Source organism: Lactuca virosa, chromosome 4 (genome assembly GCF_052849685.1).
Source record: "Lactuca virosa cultivar CGN04683 chromosome 4, Lactuca_virosa_CGN04683_v6, whole genome shotgun sequence".
In the NCBI taxonomy this organism is placed as follows: domain Eukaryota; kingdom Viridiplantae; phylum Streptophyta; class Magnoliopsida; order Asterales; family Asteraceae; genus Lactuca; species Lactuca virosa.
In genome coordinates, this window is record NC_136429.1 from 233340429 (window position 1) to 233350697 (window position 10269).

At 35.2% G+C, this 10269-nt stretch overlaps 1 protein-coding gene across 2 annotated transcripts; it reads left to right on the top strand.

The window, feature by feature from the left end:
• The first annotated feature begins 7816 nt into the window (after nt 1-7816).
• Nucleotides 7817-9843, top strand: LOC145108073 (uncharacterized). 2 transcript variants are annotated; one of them, XM_079045063.1, is made up of 4 exons: nt 7817-8240; nt 8563-9007; nt 9088-9203; nt 9300-9843. In XM_079045063.1, exons 1-4 carry the CDS (start codon nt 7928-7930, stop codon nt 9719-9721), a joined length of 1296 nt encoding a protein of 431 aa, XP_078901189.1. In that variant the 5' UTR covers nt 7817-7927; the 3' UTR covers nt 9722-9843. The 2 variants fall into 2 exon arrangements, with proteins under 2 accessions (XP_078901189.1, XP_078901190.1); XM_079045064.1 differs by having other exon boundaries at nt 8100-8240; nt 8567-9007.
• Nucleotides 9844-10269: the final 426 nt, after the last annotated feature.

A 10269-nucleotide genomic window follows, 5' to 3' on the forward strand; every position in this document is an offset into this window, starting at 1 on the left:
TGCTAAATTAACTATGCCATGTATCGTCGATGGCATGAACTGTATTAGGGAGATTGCCGATCTTCCGAGCAGAATATTGTGTTCTGCTAGAAACTAAATCATAGAAAATTCGATTGTTCTTGTGATTATGTCCCTTTTGTCATGACTTGCCAATGTTAAAGGCAGTCGGATAGTGCCCAATGGCCACAAGCTGTGACCGGTGAACACCACCAATGGTCCTCCAGTTAGGGGCCTTAGCCCCTCCTTTCATGTCTTCGGTAGTTGCCTGAAACAATGCTCGTAGAGTATGTCGGAGCTACTACCATTTTCGATGTATATCCGATGGATTTTCATATGACGAATGAATCCAGATATAAAGAGTGGATCTCGTGGATCCCAGTTCGACGGCCTGGGATCGCTACTTGAAAAAGTGATATTGAGTAAATTTCTCGAGAGTACCTCTATCTCATCCTCCGTTAGGTGAGTTGCGTTTCTCTTACGGTATTTAGAGATAGTGAGTACCTCGTTGCCATCATACGGAGGTTCCTGCAGCAAAGGAAGATGTGTTATCGCCATTTGAGGTAGCGAACCTTCTGACGATAGTTGTCGGAAACTGCTCTTGAGTACTGACTATGCTATTTCTGTCGTAATTGGCAGGACCCACGCCATTATCACCTAGATTGGGGCATGTGTTCTACACCCGCGGTGATGTTCCTCGTTTACTATCACCGGTGTTCTGAACAAATCTTCTTCTACCGTCCCGGTTGCTGTTGGGTTTAGATCCCCTTTTGCAGAGAACCAACGTCGTCTATTGGCTGTATCACTCTGAGGATACGTCCGGATCGCGACAAATATTGTGACAAGCTCTTCAGGCAATTGGTCATTTGTTGATGAGTTGGTCTTGGAGGTTTACCTGAGAACACAACACAGAATAATCGTTAAAGGACGACCGAGGGTTCTCCCAGGACGTCTCTCTGATGATCAAGTTAACTTTATTTCTGAGAGAGATTTAGGTAAAATTGTATAGGGAAGAAGATGATCCCCTTCCTTGGACAGGAAACGATACTTTTATACATGTTGCTAACAGAATGGGGTGACTCTCCCCATGTGGGAGTGAGACGTGGCACTTTCCTACTGGGAGAAGTACGCTCACGCCGTCTAACAGCAGGTGACGTCAGTTCTGGGCGTTATCAGGCTCTTTGTCATGACCTGATTGTCATGAGAGAATGAGAGGATCACGGGGAATATTCTTCCTCGTGGGGGAAAATGAGTTGTCATCCTGGCGCTGGCCTGTCCGGGCTAAGACTGAGACCCGGCCAAGGCCCTGGCGAGATAACGTCCCGTCAGTGCTTTCCGTCAGATTTAACGTGGTCGCATACGATAATGTTAACAATATATACATATATATATATATATATATATATATATATATATATATATATATATATATCTTTACTAACTTATAAAAAAAATCCTACTATTTCTATAAATAGATCCAATAAAATAATAATATTTTTTAAGACGTTCAAGTCTCTAAGCGTAAAGTACAACTAATCGTGAATAAAATAATATTATAATTTAAATGGGATTTTTACTCAGTCTCACATTGTTAATCAAAGCCTGATATTTCGATCCTCTCCATCTTCAGATTTTGAGCTCTACCTCTCAACGCCTTTCTCCTATATATTCAACTTCCTCCCACCCTGACTTTCACTCTCCCTTTCTTCTCTCTGCAAACCCTAAGCTGCCGCCACCACTACCAACATCGATCACCTCATCCGCCACCACCATCACGACTTATCGCAGTCGCCCACCTCACTACCACTGTCAATAACACCGTCCACTACTGCATCATCCATAGTCACCACCAGCTCATTCTCATCGCACGTCGTCCATCAAAAACCCTAAACTCTCGCATCCCCACCATACGCCACCACCGTCAACGCCTCTATCCAGGAACCATAAAACCCCAGATTATTCTATTGGCAATCCATGTGAAATGGTTTCAACCAATCAGAATAAACACACAAATACACACCGATACAGAGAAATACGTTGTTGCCCTAATACAACTTTCCCTAATATATCATCCTTCCCATTCCGCCCTTCAAACACATTTACCCTAACACTCATCCTCTTCTCGGAAGCCATTGAAGCCACAGTACACCCTTTCTCTCGTAAGCTATTAACGACGCCACATAAATTGTTCTCAAGACCCTCACCCTTCCTAACGACGTTCGTTACATCAATCGACTTACATACGTGAAACTTAAAATCTCCTTCCCGTTAACTGATTTTGGTGTGGGTTTCGATTTCATGAGCTAGGGCTCAAATAATCTTGAAGCCTTCCAAGAGTGTGTTGAACAAGCAAGAGAAAGGTTCGTTTTTTTACTTGGTTTGATTTATGGAGTTTCTTCTCATGAATGTTGAACGAACCATCTACAGTCGCATGAAAACCCTACGCCAATCACCGACATCTCTCCCTCTCTCTCTCCCTTTATTTCGCTATTTGTCTCGATTCTAAAATATGTGTGTTTATTTAATTATGTAGCTACACGATTTCTTTCTCCTGCTTATTTCTCTACGCTCCTGACTGTGAAAAAGGTATTTATTTTTTCAGTTCGATTTAATGCTCGGTTGATGGATTTGTTCTTCAAGGAGGAAGTAATAATCCAAAGTGTTTGTAGAATTTATATTAGTAGCTTGATAAATTTGACGTTTATTGTTTCTTTTGATTATGTATTCGATCTCTCATGAACAAGTACCATAGTTTTGAGCATTTGTTATTTGTTTGTTGGTTGATCCAATGTTGAGAGCAGATCTGGATTTCATCGTCATCGTCTCTATTTTTTTCATCCAGATAACATGTTCCTCTCTCTCTCTCTCTCTCTCTCTCTCTCTCTCTCTATTTGTATATATTTTTATGTTTTTTTGTCTGTACACACCACAGTTTGGATTTCTCCCCCATCTCTCTAAAGTCTCAGTAGAAATAAAAAGGTAATGGAATTGAACACTTTTATCACTTGTAGTTAAGAGGGGTTTGTTATCATCTTGCTGTTATTTTTCTTGAAGTATAGGTGTTCATTGATATATTCTTTATGTGCATCAACATTTAGTCTATCATTAACGGTATATAAGTTTTTGCATCAAATCATCTATTTTTCTTGGATTTTCTTTGACTGTAATAGAAGGCATTTTACAAAATATGTATAGATTTACTCTCCGTGTAATGAATCTTCCCTCTCATTCCCTTCACCTGATGACAAAAACTCATATTCTTTGTTTAATAAGCATATACAATCTGTGTTTTTTATCATAACGAACATGTATTTGCATGAAATTAGAGTATCTTGTCAAATCCGATAGTTTTCTAAAGGTGTAAGTTTACCAATTTCATTTTATGCTTGGATATTCTTGCATTTTACAATTTGAATAAATGTCTTATTTGAAAACCAAATTCCATAAAAAAACATGGAAATTTATTTAAAGCTTAAATGACCTTACCCCAAATTTTATTTATGGATGTATTTCCTGTCAGAAGTTCATGATGCCACCACAGCCTTTGAAGCAAGAAATGGGATAACATTGGAGAAAATGGCCAGATTCTTATGATTAGCACTCTTTAATCCGGGGCTCTGCATATGTTTCTTCTCAAAAATGTGAATTTTCATTTAATTTATCAAAAAAATCTACTTTACTCTGTGATATGTCGTTTGGGATTTTTGTAAGAAATAAGTAATCTATTTAGTATGCCATAACTCTATTGTCTTTCCTTGCTTCTTTTACAATCTATTGTCTCTGTGTATGTATGTATTTACCTGTCTATGTAAATCTAATTGTAGCATTAATGTCTTTGTAACAATGTACAATGTGACTTTGTAAGACCATCTAATCTAATTGTAGATTTATCAATATATCCCTTTTTTGTAAGATTCTAAAATTTTCTAGATTTACATAATCTGTTAGTTGTATGCCAAGGTTCATCTAAACCAGGATTGAGAGAGTGAATATAACTTAATAAAATTTTTAATCATAAATATTGTTATATCGTGTATATTAAATTTGTTGTATTTAATTAATTTAAGAAGTTATTGGTGTCTAAGCGAAACTTATGTATATTTACATTAATCAATTAAAATAAGATGCATGAGGAAATATAGTACATGGATAAATAGGTGATGCCTTCAAATCAGCTCAAAAAATATCATTAGCTGTCAGCCACTCTCTTTTGCATAAAATAATTCTTAATTGTTTGTTCTAAAAGAAGGTTATTGCAATGAAGTTGTATTATGACTAAACAACTCGGTATTATTATTATACAAAGATTTTTCAAGCATGTAATATTATACATTAAGCAATGAAGTAGCAAAATCGAACTATTTTGAAATAAATAAATTAATTAATTAGAAGCAAAAAACAAATAGATTATTTTTACGTTTAAACTTAAATCATTTAATTTAATTATTCTTTTTATTTTGTTTTGAAACACATTAAATATCAATGACAGATTCATTAGCTATATATTTTTTATTTTTTTTATATGAAATTCTATTGTTAAAGATTCTATAACATAAGATAAAAAGTCATTTTGCATAAAAAAGGATTTATCTTTTTGTTTTGTCTTTAAATGAAGATTTTAAGATTTTAAAATAACACATGGAACGTTTACTAGTATCCGCTTCATGCCGAAAGAAAACTAATTTCGCATTAGAAACTATTTCCCGAAACAACTTTTGTAAAATTGGATGGTTTTAGAACCAAAGAGATACAATTTGACGAAAAGGAAACTATACACCGAAAGCCAAAACGAAATTAATTTTTAGCCCGATACTAATCGTCAGAATGAAACAAATCGCCACACCGCATCGCGCGGATACCCTACTAGTATATATATATATATATATATATATATATATATATATATATATATATATATATATATATATATATATATATATATATATATATATATATATATATATATACTCTGGCCTCTGGCAAGGCCTTATGGACAGTAACAATTCTAAATTTGACATTTTTGGCATAATGTTTGTGAAGGTTGCAGTTTTGCTCCAGATTTTCTATAATTTCACAAATGTGGTCCCTTTTTTGTTTTGGTTGCCGTTTTAACACCACCGAAAGATATGTGTCTTCTTTTGTTTTGCACTCCAGGATACGTGTCATATGCTTCCTCTACCCCACTGACTCAAATCGATTGGAATTCTTCTTCTCTACGCATTTTCTTTTCTATTGTTAAGAAGTCGTCAATGGAAAATAATCGGCTCTCTCTGTGTGACTAGGTTTGAATCGGCTTCCTTTAAATCCCCACATCAGCCACCACTTTCCCCACTTAAGCTCTCTGTTACCACCCATTGATGCTTCCTTCTCCAATGCTTTCTCCCAATCGAATCATTGTCGTGACTGGATTTTCAGGCTTCCAGTGAAGTAGGTTTCACCATGACTGTCGTCTGCTCATCTGTTTCACTCATTATCTTATACTACTTCACTTGAAATCAGATGTGGATTTGCATCAGAGAGGTTGATGTTGCTTCCCCTATGAAACGTGTTTGCTCCAATTGAAGGGTTTTGGTGGAGCTTCAGTTCCATTGGTTGTCATTATCTTCCGATCATAGATTGCAACCGATGTACCCTCTCTTTCTCTATATCTCTAATTATTATTCTTATTCTCCTCTGGTACATGTTTTCCACGTTTCAGGTTAGTGTACATCCTTATCTTCTGTCTCTTTCATCAATTGCCATTTGCTTGAAATTTGGTAACTTTCTAAAGACTCATCATAGCCTCTTTGTTGTATATATTTAGTTAGAGTCGTCCTTTCTTGCATGTGTTTTCCTCAATAATTAAAGACGATGCTTAATTAGTTGTTTGCGCAGTGAATTGATTATTTGAGATGTAAGTGAAAACATTCATTACAAAACCAAAAAAATTAAATAATTGTAATAAACTCATGCATACAAAAAGAACAAATTAGGAAGCTGAAAAGGGAGATGGAAGGTGAAATCCTTAATTAAAAAACCAATAAAATTCAATATTCAATAATTGTGATAAACTCAATCGTTAAGTGTTATTTTTTTAAAAACTCTACGTTATCACGTATTTGTCAGCTGAAGGTTGAATTCAGGAACATACCTTCAAACTGAAAATGCTTGGATAAATAAATATGGATTTTAATTAAGGCCAGTAGAATGGCGTCGAAGGATTGAAAACAAAAATATTTTCAATAGGTTTGTTTTATTTGATTTTAATGAAAGGGAGCTTGCGTTGGTTGTGTTTAATTCCACCATTATTGCCCATGGCATGGGGAAGAGAAACACTCATTGCACATCCATAATCACTTCGAACTGAAATGAAAACGTTGGTTCATATAAACACACACCAACAAATGTAATAATTAAGTCTTAACTTTTAGTTAATAAAATGTTTTGGATGATGGGTATTGATAAAAACGTTTGATAAAGGTTTATCTATCCAACGTTTGAAAACTAAGTTCTAAAATCATAGTTTTTCTATCCAATTTAACGCCTTCTCTCCAACATCCTAAATTACTCTTCCATAACTAAACACTTGCAAACGTGAAATCCTAAAGATGAGAACTTAGTTGTCCAATTTGCTTTAGGAATCACTATCTAATTTAACTAGTAATCTAAGATGAGAATGCTGTAATTTTATGGTATTGGTAGCTAAAGCTTTTCCAAATGAAAAGTTATCGACATGGGGATTACAATGTTCATATATTTTAGTTTTAAGAAAGCATAAAGTTTGTTCTTTCTGATGTAATGTTATTGGATTAAAGTCTAACAAAAGTTTGCATCTAATTCTAAAGATTTGTTGCTGATATTTTCCATGAGTTGTATGAAGAAGTGACAACAACTTCTGTAAGGGGCTCAGCAGGTTCGGTTGGAAATCCCATCAATTCAAATATCATAGGATGATATGAAACCGATATCATGGTTGTTGAAAGACTAGCTAAAAGCCTAAAACACTCAATATGTTTTTTGTTTTTTTGTATTTTCTTTCATGTCAAAACTCAAAAGTAGATAATCTACTTAAAGTGTATGCACTTCTTACATTATTATTTATAATTCTATAATCTAAATCATATAAGTGTAAAAAACCCCACTCCGGGAGAAGCATGACTTTTTTTTACTAGTTATCATAAAAAGTTAAAGAAAATAAATATAAAGATAAAATATATAAAATATCATTTATTTTTTGCAAAGGCTGATTCTATAGTTATCATTAAAAGGTTTTTCTGTAATCAAACCTCATGTCCTTGTAAAGAGAAAAAACGCATTTAAATCTAATATTGTATTATTTTCACAACGATCGTCTCCACATTTTGGAGTGAAAACCGTCACGTATGTCCTAAATATGTCAAAAATCACCATATTTTTTTCCTTCAGTTTCTTTGTGATTGAAGCGGCTCCTACTGCATTTCTAAGTGTTGTTTCTGATACCTTAATACAATAAAGGTATATCACACGATTACTACAACATCCTCACTTTTGTGACTTTTATATCCCGCTTGTGCTCATCCTTAATAACATTTAGAACCATTTATGGAATAATGACTTGAAAGGGTAACAAACTTTTAATTTTGTTCACATTTGGTTATTCAACTTTTTTCGTGTTTAATTTGCCCTTGAATTATTTGAAATTGTTCATATTTTACCCTTATGACCGGCTAAAAACGGTCATAAACATAATATACATTTCAACAAGTTCAAATGTTTATTCATCACAAAAAAAAAATAATAATAAATAAATAAATAAATAAAATAATGACCAAATAACATCAAAAGTTATTATCCCTGAAAGTTTAAACCCTTTGAACCGAACCTAGATCTACCCAATAACGCCTTTTCAGGGATCCAGATGCCAAAATAAGTACACTTCCAGCGGAGTTGATCGATTTGGAGAGAGAGAGAGATGTTAAACGCTCTTTCTATGCGAAGGACTGCTCAATTCGGTGACGAAGGAGACGAACACCAAGAAGATGGATCCAAGACCAGAAAGCAGCTTTCAATCGCTACGCGGGTCACCAACTATTTGACCCGAACCGGTTATCTCTGGCCGATACTCTTTCTTGCCATTGTCATCTTCGTAATCTACTCTCTCTTCATTCGTTCCCGCAATTTGGTTTGCGTTTCTTCCATTTCTTCCTTTGATCGACTCTCTCGTACCCGATTCTTCGGATTGGATGGACTCGAATCAGACTTTGGATCCCTAGGCGTCCCATGGTGTAAGCTCTCATCACTCATTCACTACATGTGTGTGATTTGTTAATGTTAGGGGTTTTTCGATTTGATTTCACCAGATCTGCATCAATGTGATAATGTTCGTTCATATCTATGTTGCTTGATCTAGTTTAACGTTCATCTAGATTGTAAACTGAGAATCAAACGCTTATACTCTGCTAGACTTGTGATGCATTTGTGATTTGATGTTCGAATTGACAGAAACGAGCCTAAGAACAACCACATTTAGCTGAAAGACAGCCACGAAAACACTACTTATCCATAACTATCTGTTTTTACTTTCTAATCTCATTTCCTTTATAAAAGGCAGATCGAAACATGGCAAAACCATTGAATGGACATCGAAGGATCTGCTTCAAGGTTTGGAAGAGTTTGTACCAATATACGAGACACGACCCATCAAGAACAACATGTACGGAATGGGTTTTGACCACAGCTTTGGGCTCTGGTTTATCACACGATGGCTGAAGCCAGAACTCATGATTGAAAGTGGAGCTTTCAAGGGACATTCAACCTGGATATTAAGACAAGCCATGCCAGACACCCCAATTATCTCACTTTCACCTCGTCATCCTGCAAAATACCTTTTGAAAGGCCCTGCATATGTCGATCAAAACTGCACATATTTTGCTGGAAAGGATTTTGTTGACTTTGGGAATGTTAATTGGTCAAAAGTGATGAAGAAACATGGCGTCAATGATTCAAGTCGGGTTCTTATATTCTTTGATGATCATCAAAATGAGTTGAAAAGGTAATCACTTTGCATACTTTTGTGATTCTATTGGGGCATAAATCATGAATCATGAATGTGTGTTTGTTTCTTTGATACAGATTAAAGCAAGCACTTAAAGCTGGCTTCTCTCATCTTGTATTTGAAGACAACTATGATACTGGAACAGGAGATCATTATTCCTTGAGACAGATATGTGATCAGTTTTATATACAAGGTTAGCTATATTACCATGGTCTCATACAATTAAACCAAATACCAAAAGTCTCCTTCCTTGCTGTGTCAATTACCAATAATACCCTTTATTTATCAGGAGGTGGACATAGCTGCTTCAAAGATAGTGATGAAGCTAGACAAAGAAGAAAACGAAAACAATTCTGGGAAAAGGCAGTTGACATAAATGACCTTTGTGGGCCCCATGAGGCATGGTGGGGGGTAAAAGGGTACATGAGAGACGATTTCAACCACACAAACAAACAAATTTCACACACACAACATTTCCAAAATAGCAGATTTGTAGAATCCATACTTGATGTTTATTGGGAGCTTCCACCAGTTGCAGGTCCTTCACTTACACAACAAACAAGATATGATCCAGCACGTGTTTCAAATCCTATTGTTGAAGATGGAAGATTTGGTTTGTTTCAAAGGCTTGGGTTATCGAGACTTGAGGAAACTGTATTTAATGGGTATACTCAAATGGTGTATGTTAAGATATCTTTAAATGAAATGTAGTTGTAAGATTAGTGTTTTATTGTATTATTTGCAATACCTGTGTATTAAAAAAAATTAAATTAAATATGGATGTCTAAACATTTAGAAAGTTTGAATTGAATTTATAATGAAAGTGAGAAAGATATTGAGTTATTTATATATATATATATATATTAAAAACGGACCGAACAGTTAACATCGCCTTTTTTTTTTGTTACAAATGGCCCTCCGTTTCTACCTGTGTTTCCTATTTTGGAATGAAATGTATTTTGGACGCTATTTGACAATTTGTTGAGACTTTCTTATGTTTTACTTTACCTGGGTTAATCTACCGTGGTCACCGCTTTCCTTCCACCGCGCCGGTATCCAATCAGGTTTTTTTTTTTTTTTTTTTTTAATTTCCACCGACTCATATCTCTCGATTCTTCTTCTCTGATTCTACCCTCTATTCCTTCTTCTCTCTAAACAAACCTCCTCAATTCCTCTGATGAACCCTAATTACTTTCGGCCACCGTCTCCTTCCCCTTCAACCACTTATATTGCACCACTCAACATCCAGTTTACCTGGA